This window comes from Orbicella franksi, chromosome 6, assembly GCF_964199315.1.
Source record: "Orbicella franksi chromosome 6, jaOrbFran1.1, whole genome shotgun sequence".
In the NCBI taxonomy this organism is placed as follows: Eukaryota; Metazoa; Cnidaria; class Anthozoa; order Scleractinia; family Merulinidae; genus Orbicella; species Orbicella franksi.
The window spans coordinates 22,842,758-22,863,603 of NC_138150.1; the positions used below are offsets into that span (position 1 = coordinate 22,842,758).

The window sequence follows — 20,846 nt, forward strand, 5'->3', positions numbered from 1 at the left end:
ACACGCTCAGGGCGAGCCATAACTAGGAGATCCGAAATTGACTTCTCTTTCTTTTGATTTGTTTTTCAAACAACAGCTCTCTGTAGTATAGGGATTGTAAATATTGTCTTCACAGTGAGCACAAAACGTGAAGTAGGGGGATAATAGAGAAATATTAAAAAAGTTGAAATCTAAATACTGTTTGTTCAATTTTTTTTTTGGGGGGGGGTCATCCCAAAAAATGACCGCTATAAGGGGGGGCCACGTGAAAAAATTGGTAAGCTGAGGGGGGGTCATGCGATTTTTAAATGGTGCTTCCCAAATCCCACCAGCCCCCCCTCCCTCATAAAAAATGAACGGTCCCCTATAAGAAATTATTTGATACTTTTTTAGTTTAAACTAATGGAAATATTATAACTTTTAACCCAATCAATTCAACTGCAAGTGGCGAGAATGTTGTAACAGTGAATAAAAAATCAAATAGTGGTTTTTCCCAACTTTCCTGATTCCTTCCATTCATTTTAAATGAGGGTTAATATAACTGTCACGGTCGCACTATCGCCATTAACCACATTTAGTCACGCTTCGTATATACGTTTTGAACTTGATTTTTGATTTTTTTTAAGTCAGTGTTCAACTCTTATCGTGTTTATCAGTTCGTATTGTTTCCTGGCGCTTCGTTTCTCTTTCTTGGAAAAATAAGCAATAAGATTCATGTTCCTTGCAAATTTTTCGCCTTTAAAATTTTCCATCAGTGTGTATATGCCTTACTGTATCAAATTCTATATCTCTGTTGACGCTTTTCAAGCTTTCTGATTGGTTCATGCACTAAATAACAGTTACCGGCCATTATACCTGTGTTTCTCCGTACATGGAAAATGAATGCGGCAAGAGTAGCTTAGTTTAAAATGCTTCCCCCGAAAAGGGTCTGTCGGTGAAAATGAGTGAAAGCAGCACATTTGTTTAGCTTTTTATCACGAAAATACAGGAAATAATGACAGTGCCATCCTGGAAACAACAACAACAGAAATTTTAAGCACGGAACACTTTAATTTAAAGGGCCTATAAAGGTACAACGAAAGCGACTAGATGAAGTAGAAGAGCAGCAAAACGTTCACTGTAAAATCCAAAAACCAACACATTATCGTTCCAGTTCAGTAGGTAATCACATGATTTTGAGTGCAATTTGGAATAAATAAGTTCGAGTAAATTTTTCTAAGAAAAAAAAAAATTATTTCGCTTTATGAGAGCTTTTAAACTAAACAACAGTTTATGTTCTATGATGATGCAAATCACGGACATCTGCTAGAGACACATAATCAGTCCAGACAAATTATGCGTCTGCTGTCTTGTGAACTATTAAATGCTCTTTGCATCGATACAAGCACACCTTTAGTAAGGCACGTTGGATGCTTGGTCATGGAATCCATGCCAGAGTTACAGGTAAGGGTAGAACTGACGATTGAAACAGATCACAACTCAAGAAATAATACGCTAAGACCCAAAAGAAAATTATTCGCCGTCAATTCAAAAATCGCTGGAGCCTTGATTTGGCCATGGGTCATTGATTAATTAAGAAATCTCCTTAAGTTTAAAACAAAAAAGATTCCTGTGGTTAGTATTCTATTACGCACTGCAACAATAGATGGTTTTCAGATCTTTTCACTGTCACGCAACGAAAAACAACGAAAACTATTCAGTGGATAAAGTCAAGAAATTGTAATGTTATAGGAGATTGGTAAAAAAGACATTTCTCCAAGTTTTGGGTCTCTGCGTTCTCCCAAACTTCGGATATTCGTCGAAATGTTTTGCGCAAATTTACAGAGCCCAGTATGGGGCCGCCGTGTTGTTGCAGCTCTGTGCTCCACCAATATGGCGGCCGGAAAATAGTGCAAACATCTGGAACTTTCTTCGGCTACCTAGTCGACTGATTATCTGGACCGAACCATAAAAAATTTACACAAGCACTTTTCCTAATACTTTATCTCCTAAAAAGACTGAAAATCACTAGGTAAGTGTATATTTTTCCACAAACGCGATCGGAGCGGTATTTCACTCACTGCCATACCCTTGTGAGATGACTTTAAGAATTCCTAGGAATTCCTAGGAATTTCCTAAGAATTCCTAGGAAAAAATTCCTAGGAATTCCTAGGAATCTAAGGTGTGAATTTTCACGGTAATTCGGACTCGGAATTCCTAGGAATTCCAAGGAATTCCAAGTTTACATAGAGCTGACTTGGAATTCCTAGGAATTCCTAGGAATTCCAACTGAAATATACTCACCTTGAAAATTTCTTAAAATTCTCAAAAATTCCTAGGAATTTCTGAGAATAACTTGGAATTTGTAGGATTTTTTGAGAATAGGTTGGAATTTTTGGGAAAATCTGAGAAAAACTGGGAATTTTGTATCATTTGTAGGCCAGACAAAATTTTGATGATAAATGCCTAGCATTAAAATAACAAATAAAGTCACTGATATCACATCAAACAGGTTTTAAATGAATGGTTTATTACATTGGCTCTCATGAATTTAAACATAAGAATAATCATCCTGTTTCTTTTTCATTACATCAAGAATCAAAAGTAAAACTGAAAACAGATATGAAGGTCAAACTTTTACATGTTTGATAAAAAGAGAACTTTTTCAGATAATTTACTTTTTTAGTTTACAAATCCAACAATTTTCCATACACAAGATTTTACCTTAAATTATTGTTATTGTGTGGAACATATCTGGATTTTCATGATTGTAAGGAATCAATGATAAGAACAAAACTGAGACATTCCTTAAAATTAAAAAAAGGCTGAGTTTGGGCAAACTTAGCTGCTGTTCAGTTATGTCTGTTGATTCTGCAGCTAGCCTCTTCATCTTCATCTTTGTTGTATGACACCTAAAACAAAATTTAAAAAAATACATTACACTGCGATATATATGAGGTACTGTAAGACTAAGATCCAAATATTTATGTGCTCACAGTTTAATACATGCAGCTAATTAAGGCCTGACTGTAAGCTGGTTGAAATGTTAAAAGAGAAGACTTGATAATTGTGAAGGTGCTTGTACACTATTGATAAATATGTTACATAAATCTTGAGCTTACAGTAGACTAAATCAAGGTTTTCTTTCTTCTATAAGTGTATCAACAACTCTCGAATTGGAGGATATATATCACGGTTTTTAGCCAAATTTAGACATTAGAAATATTAAAAAAGACACTTAAAACATTAAAGGAACATTGAAATAATAGAGTAAACGCAAAAGAATATACGGATGGACAAAATTGAAGATCAACACGGATTGCCATACAGTCAGGCTGAAACACACATGAGACATATCAAACTCATGCAGACTGTGGCTGCCTCGTTGGAGTTTTTTTTTGTCAAGAACTTTGACTGGGATCAGCGAGAACTGCTATATTTGTTTCGTTTGAACAAGTGTGGCGAGAGAAACGACTTGTTATTCGCAAATCAAATTGTTTAGGCATGCCCTCTGGGCAACCTAAATTGTTTCAACCTTGCTTTAGCCAGAATTCATTTCATGCCATGACTGAGTGACCCACTCGTGTATGATTCGTGATGACAAAGTTCATTCAAAAGCTTTTGTCTAAATAAAAGAAGTTACTTTGTATAATATAGGGTTACTTGAATTTGATTACTCACCAAATAATTTTGTATACAGCTAATTTGCCCTTTGAATTTTTCCCTGTTGAAACATCCACAGTAAGACTTTCTTTTAGCTCCAAATCTTCGCCAAGAATAACATGTTTCTCATTAATGACACTCACGCTGTTTTCTTCTAGTCACAGGACCGCAGAAAAAACCATTTTGATATAATTTTGGAAGTGAAATCTACTAATACGCACAAGCGATCAACCGTTAACGCTAAATTCAAAGATGGGCGCCAAAAGAGAATGACTAACGCGATCTTTGTCACGCTCAGTCACGAGGATAGTCACGTGAAAATTCGCGTGCTGTGATTGGTTCAGTTGATCAGTTGAGGAGAGAATGGGAACTGGAGAAGAAGGAGAGAGAGACAGGCAACAAGGTTGCCAGACCAGTCGCTTTCGATAGTAACTCTGCTTCCCTTTCCACGCTGTGTTGGTGGTCTTTTGAAAGATGGGTCTTGCTTCAAAAGGAAAAAACTACACAAACTTTTTACGAAGAAATCGAGGAAACTGGAACGTACTTTAACTAGTTGATCTGTTCCCGACGGTTGTCAAGATAACAAAGGATCGTGAGGCACTTAAATCAAGTTCACTGCAAAGGTAAGGAATCCAATTTTATAGGGATTTTCTGTTATGATAAGCTATAATTCTAAATAAATCAAACTAAGCAATGCATTGTGTGCTCTTTAAAAACCCCAAAAGCCGAAATTCACCTAAAAGGTTTCAGATCGACCTGAGAAAACGAGATAAATTCTGCAAAATAAGCTTAAGCTTGTTGTAAGTCCACCAAATCTATTTTGAGAGCCCACGTGTTTCAACACCCAGTCAGCACGATGCAGCAAGTAGAAATTTGCAATGCTTATCATTTTTTCCTTTGAATTATTTATAAGGATTAACATTATATGAGATCTATAGTCTTTTCAATACATCAAGATGTAGGTTTTTTTTATTTGTCATTTATTTATGTCAGTTATTTATTTGTTTCCCACTGACTCATAATCTTTTTTATTCTTTTGATTTTGTTGTGTCATGAATTAAAGTGACCGCGAGGACAAGGAAATACAAGAAACATATTGATGATCCCACTATACCCATACCAAAATCTACAAGATTTGACCACATAAATGGCTTAAAGCAGTCTTCCCAGGCCAGTTGATGTCATCTCCCTCTCTTGCATTACTTTTTCCTGGAGATCATTTCCAGCACCACAAACAGAACACCTCAGAGTTTTCGGCTCGCCTGAGTGAGATGGCTGTTGACAGAAATGTTGTGGATGACTTTGATGGACTATGGAGTCAACCTTTATGCAAGAATTGAAGCTTCACGGAAGCATTTGATGAAATTGAGTTGCCTATACACTGTACCTGAAAAGACCACAGAAATACCAATTAATGTAATACACACAACAACTCAGATTTGTCCACAGACAGTGATTCAGATAATGATGTTGAAGTTTCTAGTTCTGACTCCTCTGAAGAAATTGAGAACTCTGACACTGACGGCCATTCACTGGACTCCCCTGATGAAAGTGAAACTAATTGTTCACAAGAAAAGAACATTTTTTGCCAAAGAATATGCCTGTATGGCTATTCTGGCCTTAATTTCAAGACATTGTATGACAATGAGAGGCTGCTAAAGATATCCTTGTTTTAATGAAACTACGGGTAATTTGTCCAGAGAATGTCACAGTACAGTTTTGCAAATTTACAGCAAGTGTGTGGAAACTGTGAGCTTTTCATTTCTGACATCTGTGAGAGATGTCTTCCTCTTTTTCCTAAAGTCATAAAGGATCAAGTCAAAAATTGTTCAACAGTGGCTGTGATGGGTATGTGTGTGAATCTACAATTATATTAAATATATACATGCATATATATACTTTGGGTTTTATTGAAATTGTAAATAATATATATACATTTATGCTGATAGGAATTTTTTGCCTAATCTATTTATCAGATCTGAGAGCATCCATTTTTCTATCAGTTAAACTCTGCGTGTTTGATTTAAGGGTCCATACGGGCACATATACACTAACAAATCAGGTTGGATCTAAAAAGCAATGTTATGAGTGCTATAGTTTTATGTTGAGTTGTCAGACTTAAACTGGAATTAATGTAGTAACATTTGTTTGGAAATAATTACCTTGGAGCTTGACAACAATAAAAAGGTATGGAACTCCAGGGAAATGATCCTGTTGATTTTTACTAATTCACAGAAACTGATTCATGCACTGAGTTCATCTTTAATTTTGACATTTTGGGAAATTTATAGAAATTTCAAACACAATATTTCATGTGTTTTAGCTGTTCCCAAAAATTCCCAGTCATACTTTTCACTATTCCCAAATATTCCCAGAAATTCCAAGGTCTTGGATTAAGCATAATTTGCATGGCTTGGAATAACTTGGAATTCCTAGGAATTCCCAATAATTCCCAGTCATACTTCCACGATTCCCAAATATTCCCAGAAATTCCAAGGTCTTGGATAAAGCATAATTTGCATGTCTTGGAATAACTTGGAATTCCTAAGAATTCCTAGGAATTCCTAGGAATTCCCAGACTACTGGGAATTTATTTCGCAGGGGTAACTCTGAACTTCAAACTGCGCTGGTTTCTAAGCCAAGCACGCTATTGAGCTGAAAAGTTGTAAACAGATATAAGTTTAGATACCCTTATTCCTGATGAGGACAAAACCTTTCGTGGCTCTTAAGTTTTGGATTTTGGAATTTGATGACGTCACGTGAAAACAATCTATTTAAGTTATGGGAAAAAAATTCGGCGGGGTAGAGTGAAACGTTCCTCTGGGCATTATACTCAAACGGAGGGAGAGATTTGACGACATTCTTTTGGCAGTTCCGGTTCCTCTGCATTTGGTATATTCCTTAGGCCGCTCCAATCAACAATATCAAATTATTCATGTGGTTTGTTGACTTACATGCAATGTCGATAATTTATGCAGTGCGAATATCCATGATAAAAAAACACCACGGATACTAAACTTGTTGGGTCATTGTTCGTGTCCTGTCTTATGGTTAAGCAAGTTCTGCATTCTACACAACTTGAAATTAAAACTGCAGTGATGTATTTTCAGGTCTGCACTGCATGCTAGAAATGATCCATCTATAACTTGGTTACGGTGGGATATATTCAAATTTACTCGTGCTGCAACTGAACGAAACATGAATGAACTAATGATCCATGCAATGCGAGAAGAACTTGCTAATTCCCTACCCAGTCTAGAAATTACAAGGAATGACGTGAAAATATTACAGTTCCTCCCAGGTGCGCCCAGGGCTCAGTAGGACAACAAAATAAAAGCAAAAAGCCAAGCATATACACCGTTTGTCGTAAATTTCGCAATGGCGATCGTCTGCAAATAAAAAGGTAAAATTTCCCAAACTGCGTCCCTTGGGTATTTCAACATGACGCTACATCGCATTAAACTGTGCCACGTACATTTCTAATCATCAAAGTTCTTCACACCTGAAGAGTAAACTTTTTGCGTTCCGGTTGGTACATCGCATGAATTATAAAAATTATAAATGCAAACTGGAAATAAAACAACTAAAGGGAGTGAGAGACTGAGAGATCTTCACACTTCATCCCAAGTAAAGAAACTTGAATGAAACAATTATGAGAACAAACTGGCCCCAGCAGACTTACTAAGTGATATCTTGCCTTAGACAGCACTACTCAGGTTGGATCGGCACGTCAAATGCGTTGTTAAAGGTTTTGTAAAGGTCGCCTTTGCACGCTTTTGAGGATCTGTGACGCGAATCAAAGATCATCTGTGAATAAACCTTTACCACCAAATCAAAGGCGTGAAAGGCCGTTTTTACTCACCTGTGAACGCCTGTGTTTTTAGGGTTGAAGGTGATCCTTTGATACGCCTTTGCGCACTGTCAAAGGCGGGTCAAAAGTGTAATCAAATTTGTCTGCGATTCAAGTCAAAGGTTTGCTAAAGACGTGGTCGAAGATGGCTGTGACGCAGGCCAAAGGTTTGTCAAAGGTGCTCCGCGCGTTCCGCGCTCGCGCGTCTCGCCCGAACTTCTCGCTCGCGCTCCTCTTTCGCGATTCGCGACCGTTGATCACGTTTCGCGCGATCCACATCTTATACGCATTTTTCTGCTTGCTACACTAGCTTTGTAGCACCGCATACGAAGAATGCAATCATATCCGTACTCTTGCTTTGTCTGACAAGTTTTGAAGATTATGTCAGCTTTAATAAGGTTATTTTGTACCAAAACTCTTGACAAATGTTAACGGAAAAGCGGCCCGGAAAGATCATTGCACCTGATTTTAGGAAAATAAATATACTCAACTTAATTCATCTCAGTTTTAATTTTTTTTTCCCGTTTTTATCAAGAGTAAATACCTTCAAGTACCTTACATAAATGTTTTGGACTTCAGATTTCAAAAAGCCACGTTACAGGCTTGGTTTCAAACTACACGTAATGCGACTGATCATGAGGAAAACATTGTTCTATGTATCGCGAAAACAACAGTGAACAAATTTTCCATGGTATAAAGCGCATTTATCTAACATTGACGTACTATGGCTAAATTCTCAGTTCCTTAAATTTACTAGACCAGACTAGACAATAGAGAGGATAACCGCAGAATTTCGGGAAAGATATGGCAAACTTTGCACAAAAGTCAACTAGTGTAAAAGCCTCCTTTCCAGATGGCACGTACAGTCCGTTGCATGGAACTCCTAATGTTTTGGCAATTCTCCTTTTCTGCTGCTTGCACTTGCTAATTCTTGCATTATAAGTGGAATGGAATACAGTGTTTTCCACCTCTTTCTCATCAAAGTGGTTCAACTGCCTTGTTGGGGTCAATGCCAACTGAATCCCCATGCTTTCTAGGGAAGACACATTTTGACAAAGTCTAAGGCGTTGACGAAATTAATCAATGCATCTTCACTGGATAAGTCCATCCTGTCAACCATTGCTTGTCCGCATTTGTCTAAACAGAAGCAAACAGACAAAAACGTTGGAAATGAATATTAAGGGTGAATCTTGGCATTCTATTCCTTAAAGTTAACCCATGGTTTTTGCTAATATCACATTAATAAAACGTGACCAATCAGATCATTACTCCTCCTCCGAATAGTTTGTGCTTCTGTCAATAGCAAATATGTATTTAATGTTACCGCAGATTTGGAATTTTAATCTTAAACTCAGTCCACTAACAAAAGAACGGTGAAAATAGTCTTGTCTGTAGTCCATAAACATATTTTCGCTCACGCGGTTGGTCTAAACGCATCACGTGACCGAATATGCCCCAGGTAAAACCGGGCAAAGTATGAGTAATATTCCTCATTTTCAAAAGATCCAGTGTGTTGCATAATATACTTGACTGAGGATAATTAACACAATAGCTCCATATTTTGACTTTAAAAATATGTAAGGATATATGTCTTTGGCATTATGTGCTCCTCAAAGCTCACGGTTTTCCTTGAGCTTTGCTCTAAGAAAACTGTTTGCTAATCTGGGAACTGGTACTGTCTGTGGACAAATATTTTCATCTGAGTGCATAACACTTTTCAGAGAAATGCATGAGTCAAGGATAGAAGAGGGGACTCAATTGGTAGCCTTTTTTTTTTGTATTTCTCTCCATTCTACTTAGAGATTTGGTCAGACAGATATGTCATTAAGAGCCAGTTTAACAAGCTAATTTCACCGGCTGAACAAGGGCTTATCCCCAGCTAGGATTTCATAAGAGAACAAAGACTTGGGGTCGTTTTAAAAATGCACAGCTTGGCACAAATAAACAAAAAGCTTAAAGCCAGTTTACCAGTCCATCTGTCTGCCTGTCTCTTACAGACATCTCACAACAAAGATCTTTTATCGTTGCAAAATAGCAATCTAAAAAACCAACAAATCTGACATAAACTGTGACAAGAAATGAGGAATACACACACCTTTGGGAATATTGCTGTTCCTGTGTAATTTCCACAGATCTCTTCATGATCAGTAGTGTTATCTCTTTCCTTATTTTCCTTGTAGATCATATTTGAAAAGGAGCATATAAACATATCAACAGTTAGCAACTACTTGTACACTTTTTTTCCACTGAAAAAAATTCCTGAAATTAAATAATTTAACATGAGACAAGCCTGCATGGAATCGCATAGCTGTTGCATTCATTGAAACAAAAATCCAGGGCAAGATGATGGATACAACCACTAGGACTCCCAGCAGCCGCATCTCATAGAGGGAAATGGCCATTATCCAGACAAATTTGCCAACAAAATTTTAAATTGAGTAAAGCAAATGAAGGTCTTTGTCAATTACTTTTACTAAGTTATTATCAAATCCTCTACACCTTAAATTCTCTACTGATCCCATCAATAGTTATGAATTAATCATAGTATTAATTTTGCTTGAAAAAATTTGGTTTGGAAACCTGATGGCCAAACCAAAACAGTTGATATTGCAGACAACCACACAAAATTTAGATGCAAAACTCAGCTTTTACCAATCAAAAACCAACATTTCCTGAGACTGGGTTGCAAACTTTGATTCATTTACCAAAAAGATTCTCATCCCTTGCATGTTTTCAACAACATTTTAATTTCTTAGTTTCGTCCAGGTGAGCCAGTTGATGTATTTGTCCCATAAGAAAGACAACATTTCCTCACTCAATGTCCTTAAATGAACCAAAAAGAAACAACTTTTTTTCACAGAGTGATGAGACTATAATAAAAATGATCAATTAAAATAATATTAATAAATTATAGCCAGGTTTTTTAAATCTATTTATATACTTTCTTTGCTGGAAAAAGATATAAAAAGTTGTGGCTGAAGAAGTTATAAGATGGTCTATGCTACAAAATATAGAAATAACAAATGAATATTCCAGCCTTTTACTTACCAAAATGTTGCGATGTTTGCACACTTTGGAGCACTGCATGATTAAACTGCATCTGAGTTGACTATGAACTACAGAGTTGCATATTGTATCCTCTCCCAATTTATTCTGTTAATATCTTCAGTTCTCCTAGAATGGCTAGCTGAAGGATAAAAACAACATTCATAAGCAAATTTCCACTAGTCAGTTTTTAATTGGCATTTAATTGTCTACTGCTCAAAAGACCAAGACATGAAACTCTAAAACTATTGGTACTGTCCAGAGAGGTCACATAATATTATTATGAGGTCAGCTTTTTAATTTGCAACTAATGACAAGTTTGATTTTTATCAAACATTGTAACAATTTCACCCACTAAAGATAAGCTGGATTATGTGTACTAAAGACATCCATGGTCGAGTGTCGATCAATACCCTTGATCAATACTCTCAATCGACACTCGATCAACACCTGATCGATACTCAATCGACACTCCATCGACACTCAATCTACATTTCTATTACTCAGTTTTGCAAATGTCACAGGGTAGGTGCATTTGATCACCTGGTATGACACCATTCTTAGCCCAGGAGACAGTTCAAAATGTCAAATGCCTGGCAAGTTCGTGGTGGGGGGGGGGGGGGGGGGGTTGGCCAGGAGATAGTGAAGTTCGAAATGACTGATCCATAAGCCTGATACAACAAATATCAAAACATATTTTTATTACAGTTGCTACTGATCTCGCAAACTGATTGTCATCACAGTGGTCAAAATTTGTTGTGGACTCACTCGGCTGTGTTTCACAAGTCCACAACATTTTGGCCACTGTGATGATGCGTATCACTGTCAATAAGAGTGCAGACCACATTCGATTTGTTAAATTCACACCAGTGAAGTCATTTATCAACATCAATGAACAAACATCATCATAATTTCAACTGTGGCAACAAACAGAGCTTTTTTCAATAGAATGGTAACTAGAGACAAAAGCAAAAACTTATCCATAGATTAAATTTTCAGAGTCAACAACTCTTTCAATGGTATAATTAATATAATAATTAAGTCAGGTCGAGATGGTTTGTCATGCATGGCTGACTGAGTTTTTCCTTCAATGCAAATTTCCTCTACATTTACATGAGCTTTCTTTCAAGGGAATTGCTTAAGCTCAGAAATTACCAGAGGCATTGTGCACAACAATTTATACGAAGATAGGGTTAAGTTTAAGCTTAATTATTAAGTCACGTTTATTTCAAGCACTGATCATGCTAAAATCTATGCTATGACGGACACTTCAATTTAATGCACAAGACTTGACTGAGTAAGGAAAAAATACTACCTTTGTCAACTTTTGTAAATAAGTATATGTGAATTGAAAATAAAGTCTTGTCTTTTCTTAACGCAGAGCTTTGCCGATGAACTGAGATTCAGTCAAGTGCAATTAATCTTCGACCAAAATGTTTTCGCCGAGGATCTGTCCTACTATGATATACGCAATTCATAGCTCTTTATTCCCTTATGTAGCCATTGCTGCGTTTAATTTACTTTTTCAACTCCGTTATTCTCTGAACATTGAAAAAAAATGAACGAAATTCAAAGACTTACCTTTCCTGGTCCAAAACACAATGAAATTTCACCAGATCCGCCATAATCAAGCCAAATGAAGAAAAATGTCTGCTTTCCTCACAGCCGACTTCGTTGACTTTTGGTCTCTCTGTGATTGGCCAGAAAAATGCGGGAAGCCGCTGGCAGCCGCGTTTTTCCCGCTGTTTTCGAGCTGTTTTCTTGTGCCACCTCCAGGTCAAGTGAAAACTTTTTTATTAAAAAAATACACATTGGCAAGAAAGCAAGCTTTCATTTAATCATTAAAACAGAAAAAAATACGAAAACGCAGGCTATTAGGGCGTTAAAAGAGGAGTCGCAGGATATGGCCATATTTGACCTCGCCTTTGACATGACATGACGTAGGATCAAAGTTGTACAAAGCCATGGCGCCTTTGAACGCCTTTGACATAAGAGATCAAAGGTATGCAAAGCCGTGGTGTCTTTGAACGCCTTTGACATAAGAGATCAAAGGTATGCAAAGCCGTGGTGTCTTTGAACGCCTTTAACGCGCGTCAAAACTTAAGTCAAAGTTATTGACATGTTTGACCTCACCTTTAACAGGGATCAAATGTATAGCAAATCCATAAGATATTTGATTCCTCCTTTGACGTGGGTCAAAGGTGGAGTCAAAGTTAACATCACATTTGCCCTCTTCTTTGTCATGGATCAAATGTATCGGTAAAGCCATGACAGTTTTGCCATATATTTGACGCACGTCAAAGTTTGAATCAAAGCTATGATCATATTTGACCTCGACTTTGATCAAGATCAAATTTAGAGTAAATCCAATTTTTCGTGCCGTGCGGTTACCTTGAGTTCTCCAGGTTAGTAAAACTAAGAGAAAATCGTGGCTGCTTCTCGAACCTTAACATCAACATCGCGATAACATCTCGGCGGGGGGGGGGGGGTACTGCCACATATGGGCTATAAAGGTATGTGCCGCTGTGAAGGGTATGGTTTTCAAGGAGTTTACTCCAGGATAGGGTATATAAATCAGACCGTTTGGGTCTAGAAAAGGGTATCATTTTTCACAAAACTGACTGGTTAGTTGAAGATTTCATCTAGAGTAAGGAAACCAGGAATTGCCACTCAAAAATATAAAAAAAATCACATCGGCAAGTTTAAATTTACGCAAATAAGCCTCAACAGTGTCGATAAATGGGGGGATTTGGGGAGTTTACTCTAGTATAGGTTAGCAAAATTCAGCTGAACTAGCTCTGGTATAGGCTGAGGGTTCCAGGGTCCCAGCGCACATCTCCACTCAGAAATTCCCAAAGTATCCCCCCGGGGATAACTCTGACCTGCTTCTTATTATGCAGACACTTTCGAAGTTAGACTTTGCCTATTGTTATGTTTTACATTTTTTAAGGCAATAAGCCTTTTGTTGTCTGTCAGTAGGGATTTTTCCGTCCTGTTTCCCGATATTATAATCGGGTCAAATCGGATTCAGTCGGCAACTTGTCGCTGATGACAAATTTTTCCCAACTTCCCCCGAGCTTGTTGTCTTTTCATCGCCTTTGAACATTGCTTGCTAACCGCTGTGATGATGCAACTTTGCGGAATAAGGTCCTCAGAGCTTGGAATACTTACATAGTAACACTGATTTACAAAGGGGTGTAGGAGCCACATTAGCGGTGGAGTACGGTGTAACGTAAACGAAAGGAATGTTGTGAATGTGAATTTATAATGACAGTTTACCGTCACGCCAGTAAAATATAGTTAATGGAGCGTTACGTACGTTCTCAATGAGCCGTTCATGGCGGCATCGCTTTCTATAGAGCTATTGAGCAGTTGTATTCCAAAGGTCAGCAAATTGTAAGCTTTATTGTAGCTAAACCTAAAACATTGCAGGTTTGCTATCTTGAGAACGTTATAACGAACCATAGTATTGGTCAGGAGCCCATCACTCCTGCATTGGTGCAAAGCACTGGGATTATAGCACTATTCATATTTAACCCTTTGACGCCCAAGTAGCCATATACGGCCACTTAATGGTCGTGCTCTTTGCATCACTTGTGACGTCAGCAATTTAAATATCACCTGATATTATTGATAAGCAGATGGTAGTACTGGGCTAGGCCTTTCCCTACAATGATCAGGTTTAGATATCGACGACATTCCGACGTCGCGAATCGAAAAACAGCGTTATCAGTTTTGGTGCAAAAACGGTGGTAAAATGGTCCTCTATCCCTATGATTGATCAAGGTCCATTTCTAGGCTTCGCCCATAATTAACATCCAACTTTTCACGGCAGCCAGAAAAAACATGCAACGCAAAAGGTAACCAGGGTAAAAGGGCCGAGAAAAAATGAAAGGAAAGAGGCAACAAACAAAATTGAGAACGGTTAATGGCGCATGCCCAGAATTGAAATATTGCCCAATTTTATACCTAATCCTCGAAAAATCTCTCGTTTTGGTAAAAAAAAGCTTTCTTAGCAAAACGTAGGCTTTCATCAAGGGTTCCAAACACCGAGAAACGGATGAAAGCACGACGCCGAAGGCGGAGTGCTTTTATTGTTTCGGGGTGTTTGGAACCCTTGATGAAAAACGAAGTACGAGTTTTTGAGCTGGCTTCTCAAACTAGTGTGAAAATTTAGTAGAATTATTTCCGAAGAATAGGTAATTAGAAGGCGTGCACAATAGGCTATTGTTTGTTTCTTATTCGTGGTAAATGAAATGAATATTTAATATGCGGCGATGTTGGCGGGTTTTTTGGTAGATTAACATTACGCCGCGTGATGGAGGTCGAGTCCGGATCAGAACGATTTCGCGTTCCTAAAACTTCTTCTCAAGAAAATGTTCTGGTGAATGACGCTGTTCCAGCTTCAACTAAGCATAAAAACAAGCGGGCTGTGAGCATTTTTGCCGAATGGCAGAGGTTAAGAGAGGTTAAAGTTCCGGTATTAGATTGTGGTGGTCTCTTCAAGGACTACGATTTACGCAAGGTTACCGCTCTGAGCGCAGATATTGCCGGAATGGACGGTCTGTCGCTGAACTATTGGTTGTCAAAATTCGTGATAGAGGTAGCTAAAAAGTCCGGTGGAAGATACTCTCCCAAGACTGTTTATGGTATCATTTGTGCCCTCAAGAGTTATTTGGAGGAGAAAAATGGATCCGAAGCTTTGAATCCTCTGGACGTTAGTGACGAAAGGTAATTGACAACTTTTAGACCGCATTGTTCAGAATTTTAAAATGCACTGTTTGGGGAATTGAATTTGGTGTGTTGTTTTTCGAAGGTTTGTCCTGTTCCGACGTTGCTTAGATGCCGAGATGAAGGATGGCGTTCGAGAAGGGCTTCATATTAAGTGCAAGAAGGAGGAGAAGGAGTTTGTGAGCGAGCAAGAAGAAGCAACATTCTGGGAGAAGAAATTGCTGGGAACTACATCAGCTAAGTCGTTATTGAACACGATCTATTTCTATAGCGGATAAGTTTTTGGGTTGCGTGGTGGAGATCACACAAATATTGTAGTAAACAACTTTGAAATTGGTTCCAATTTTATTAAGTTTGAAGAAAATGCCTCCAAAACTTATCATGGAGGTCTTTGTGATATTAAATATGCGCCACGAGTGGCTAAGCACGTTACGTTTGTCATTCTAATGAGGAAAAGCACGAGCCGTGCCTTGTGAAGATATTTAGATTGTATATAGGCTTAGTTGAGACTCATGCAAAGAAAGTTACTGCGTTTTACTTTAAGCCATCGAAAACTAAGTTCGCGTTCGATAAAGTGCCCGTAGGTATTAACAGCTTGAACAAGATTTTGCCTGAAATGTGCGAGGCGGCAGGCTTTAAACGCAAAACCACTCATAGTTTGCGCGTTACCTCTGTTTCCTCCCTGTTCAATGCCGGGATGGAAGAAAAATTGATTCGCGAAAGGTCGGGGCGTCGTTCTAATGCATTGTTTCAGTACGAAAAGCCTACGGAAGAAAATGTTTCTAAAGTTTCAAAGATCCTAGGTCCAAGTGTTAGTGCAGTTTCATGTTCTACCACAGAAAAACAAGACGAATCTATAGCTTTTAAGGATGCTGTTTTCCAGAAAGGAAAAGTCAAAAACTGTACAATTAACGTAACGGTGTCTAAGAAAGAATAATACCTTGCCGTATTGTACTGAAGCGGAAAATATACTGTATTAGTATTAACACTGATTAAAATTCAAGTTTCTTGATCAGTGTCTTGATCAGTTTTTGAACTAATAGAATGTGTCTTGATCGGTATGTTCATTGGGTATCAAAATACATGCACCTGACCCAATTGATACAAGCTGATTGGGTCATCAGTACATGAATGATTAATGAACTGGTGATGGTGAATATGACCAGTGAGACCTTCTTGAACGAGGTCCATCCACGTCTTAACATCAAACACTGAATCCAACTGATGGACTTCGATTCCTGGTGTGTAACTTTACCTAGTGTGGAAGATTAAAACTGGCCTGATCCATGCCATCTATAGTTATGGACAGGTACTTTTCGAAATTTCGCTTGGCCCTTGCCAAGTGCTTGTAACATGTTACTCGTATTTCAGTCCTGAGGAAGAACACCGTCAAATGTTTAGGTAATCATTCAGCTTGACTCCGAGTTTTTTTCTACAGGAGGCAGAAGTTGCTCTTCCTGGGGTGGGTACTCCCAGAAAAAATGGCTCGGGGTGTGCGGCCTGCTTCCCAAAACCCGATTTATAACCAAAAGCTGCGATTTTCCCTACCCTATTTATTACCTGACCTTTATATCAATACCCCGTTCCAGACCTGCCTTATAATTAGTTCCCTAGTTCAGACCAATGTTAAATTGCCGTAAACATAATTTGTGAAGGGTTTTTGTTGATGGTTTTTCACAATAATTGCCTAATTTTTCGCGCGCTGATTGCCTTATTTTTATCGTCAATAAGAGTACAGACGGATAAAATTTAAATTCATGCAAGCTTTCAACACTTCAACTTTCAGCTGTCAACTTTTCAACCAATGAGACTTTATTGACTTTTTTAAGTAGCCAGTCAAAAAGCGAGAAACTCTATTGACAATGCTCGCGTCATTTTGAATAAAAAATTCACTTATCTTTGTTTACGGCAAGTTTACGGCGTCTTCTCCCTTATTTATTCCCGGCATTTGACCATTTTGGGGTCTTTTTACTGTAAAAAAACAAATTAACGTCAGTTGTTTTATGCGTCTGTCCTCTCATTGATGATAAATTTCGTCATAACATTTGTCAAAGTTCACTGCAGAACCACTCGCCTGGCGCTTGTTCCACGGCCACTTTGACAATGTTATGACGCAATTTATCATCGATAAGGGGACAGACGAATAAGAAACTGACGTCAATTTGTTAAATCGATAATGTTTAGAAGAAATATAAGTGATAGAAACCGATGTTTTGGTGGTGCATCTTGCGCCATTATCAAGGTTACATAATTAAAGATAAAAAGCGGTTTGTGAAGAGGCTAAGTTGAAGCTAATTTGCATAAGAGAGTGCCAAGCTAATTACATGAATACTTAGCACGAAGAGAATCAGACTGTCCATTCAGTGCTGGTTTAAGATCTTGAATACAAAGCATTTCATTAACAAGGCAGTCAAATTTGTTCGTGCATTTCTTGATTGCACTGAAGCGTGCCAAGAAATTGGTCGGAACAGCAATGTTATGTTCTTTGGAATAATATTTGTAAATAGATGACGCCTTTTGACGGTGTCCCTCAACGCGCGTGTGAAGGTGGCCCTTTGTGCACCCGACATAACCTGCATCACACAGGTCGCGCTTGAATAAATAAACAACGCATTGCTAGGTTACGATGTTAGGCTTAGGCTCACACAGGCTTAGATCTTGTTTAAGCTTGGGGCTAGTAAACACTGGCTGGATGGTCTTTTGCACCTTGCTGCTAAGATCTCTAAGTTGTCGTTTGACAGACACTGCAGCATCCTGATCTTTATAGGGGATAACTATCCGGATAGCGTCATCGGTATGCTGTTTGGGCTGGTCCAATGCAACTCTCGAGGTGATAAACCTGTTGATGACGGAATAAATAAGGTGATTCGGATAGCTCAGCTTACGGAAGACTCCTCTCAAGCGTTCACACTCTTCTAAGAAATGCGCCCAAGATGAAGATAGCCGGTGCGAGCGATCAAGCATGGTGACGAGCAAACCATGCTTGTAGCGGCTGTCCACATGGCTATGATAGTGCGGGAGTAGCCCAGTGTCGGCTTAACGTAAACCTTTGTTTCAACACGCGATTTAGAAGCTGCACCCCAAGGAAAGGGAGCATCCCATTTTCCTCTACCTCCATAGTGAAGCTGACGGCGCTATGGGCGTGGTTCAAGGTATCCAGAAATACTGTAGCTGCTGCCAGTTCTGGCAGCAGTTCGTAGCGGCGGTAAAATTCTGGGAGTTTTCCTTGAATTCCTAAGAACTCTTCAATAGAGCGCATGAATACATTAGCCAAAAGGGGTCCAAGGGGAGATCCCATAACTGCTACGGGAACTTACTACTAAGCCCTTGCTAAATGGCTTCATGCTAAGCTTAAGACTCTGTCGGTAAATGAACATACCATCACTGATATCTTTGCCTTCACAAATGAAATTTGTTGAGTTAAGATAAACCCGGGAGAAATCTTGGTCTCTTATGACGTCTCATCGCTCTTCACAAATGTACCCTTAGACGAGACAATTGACATCCTGGCACGCAAAGCTTTCGAGAACAACTGGTTCAATGACACCTATGATCTAAACTTGGCTAAATCTGACCTCGTCGATCTACTACATGTTGCTACAAAGGGGCAGCTGTTTCAGTTTGACGGGGCTCTATACGAACAGACCGATAGAGTAGCTATGGGTCTCCCTTTGGACCCCTTTTGGCTAATGTATTCATGTGCTCTATTGAAGAGTCCCTAGGAAGTCAAGGAAAACTCCCAGAAATTTACCGCCGCTTCGTGGAAGCCACTCTAATCAAGATGTCAGATCTGGCAGCAGCTACAGTATTCCTGGATACCTTAGCCTGCAGAGCAGGCGAGATTTTTTCGAGCGAGCGCTCACATCGTAAAAAGTTTAGCCGCCATCTTGAATTTTTCATGCAGTGGAAGACTGAGGAGAGAAAGAAAGTTTTACCAAGGGGGTGAATGATAAGCAAGAGGAAGGATAGGGGAGGGGTGGAGCGAAGAAAATCTTCTCATTTTTCCCCTCCCCCATCCCCCACCGTCTAACATGGCGGTCTAAAAAGGCGGTCGCAAGGTTGTAACGCTAACTCGCCCCAATAAGACGCCTGCACTGCAGGCTATGGATACCTTGAACCACGCCCATAGCGCCGTCAGCTTCAGTATACTCTCACTAGGGTTCTTCGTCTTGCGGCCAGGGAAGGCGTCATAATCTGTTTCAGTGACATGTCGATGATATTAAATAAAATATAAACCAGAAAGTGCCGATGGAATATGAGACAAGCTTTAAAATGAAGTCACGATATTAATAGTGCTTTAAAAGTAAATAGTGCGTTCGATTCATTTCTGATGCTTTCAAACGATGGCGGACTCCACCGACGCCAATAATGTGGAACAAAACAAAGCCATTATATATCGGATCACGTCTAAACACACGTGAAGAAAGACTTGGGCAGGAAAAAAACGTGAGCGGACAAAACCGGGGAATGCCGATAAATCAAGTAGTCCCGCAATGATGAACGAATTACACAACATGAACCTTCCTCTGCTTCTCCCCCTGAACCAAGTTCAGATCCACGAACTGAACTTAAAGATAACAAAGTGCCTACGAATGGATGTTGAGCGCGGCGAGCAGACGTAAATGTCTTGTTTACCCAATGAAAGCCATCACAATAAACTCTGAGCTTGCATCGAGATGCTTGTCCGGGCGTAAAGGAACGTTTGATTAATCAATCTAACACAGATCTTAAGGAATAAAAACCCAGATAATCTGGAATACTTGCCTGAGTATGTGGTTGCTTGAGTTAGATATACCTTCCCATGTCAATTTTTTTTCTCTCGCGTGTTCTCACGCGTTCAGAGATTTGCCACACTCGCGTTTTAGGTGCGGGAATTCCAGCCAACGCTTATGTAACTTTTTAAAGATGCTACTTTTATCCCTTCTCCAAATCTAAACACGAGTATTTCACTTGTTCAAGTCTATGGATTTGGACAGTGCTTGGGTGAAAGATTTTTGCCCATATCAAGTTTCTTTTCTCTCGTTAGTTCTCGCGCGTTTAGAGAGGGGCCACACTCGCGTTTTAGGTGCGGGGATCTTAATAAATACTTACTTAACTTTTTAAAGATGCTACTTTTAGCTCTCCCACAAATCTACACACGTGCATTTTACTTGTGGAAGTCTGTCGCTTTGGATAATGCTCGGGTTAAAGATTTTTGCCCATTTATATCTTTTTTTTTTACTCGCGTGTTTTCGCGAGTATAGCGATGTGGAAGACTTGCGGTTTTTTTTTTTTTTTGTGAGGATCCGAAATTAACTTTGTTTTCTGCCGTAAGTTCTCGCGCGTTTAGAGATGCGCCACAATCGCGTTTTAGGCGTGGGGATCGCTTACCTAACTTTCTAAAGGTGCTACTTTTAGCCCTCTCCCAGATCTACACCCGTGTATTTCACTTGTGGAAGTTTACCGATTTGGACAGTGTTTGGGTGAGAGATTCTCGTCACTATCAACTTTCTTTTCTCTCGTAAATTCTCGCGCGTTTAGAGATGCGCCACACTCGCGTTTTAGGTGCGGGAATCGCAACCAATGCTTACCTAACTTTTAAAGATGCTAATTTTACCTT

General features: G+C 39.0%; 2 protein-coding genes and 1 long non-coding RNA gene across 3 annotated transcripts in view; 2 read left to right on the top strand and 1 right to left on the bottom strand.

Annotated features, from left to right (window-relative positions):
- Positions 1 to 20,846, top strand: part of LOC145491384 (ubiquitin domain-containing protein UBFD1-like) — a 120,166-nt gene that overhangs the window by 74,828 nt on the left and 24,492 nt on the right. The gene's annotated exons all lie outside the window — the stretch shown is intronic.
- On the bottom strand, positions 6,920 to 11,127 carry LOC145491407 (uncharacterized). Its single transcript, XR_014049822.1, has 3 exons — positions 10,520 to 11,127; positions 9,567 to 9,644; positions 6,920 to 8,608 (listed from the first exon to the last, which is right to left on the bottom strand). It is a non-coding gene; the product is annotated as an uncharacterized LOC145491407 (long non-coding RNA).
- Positions 14,257 to 15,635, top strand: LOC145491402 (uncharacterized). The gene has a single exon (XM_081470592.1). The coding sequence runs from the start codon at positions 14,835 to 14,837 to the stop codon at positions 15,249 to 15,251; it is 417 nt and encodes a 138-aa protein (XP_081326718.1). The 5' UTR covers positions 14,257 to 14,834; the 3' UTR covers positions 15,252 to 15,635.

What these genes read in the sequence shown, in the direction of transcription:
- LOC145491402 (XM_081470592.1), top strand. Translation starts at nt 14,835, where the DNA reads ATGGAGGTCGAGTCCGGATCAGAACGATTTCGCGTTCCTAAAACTTCT.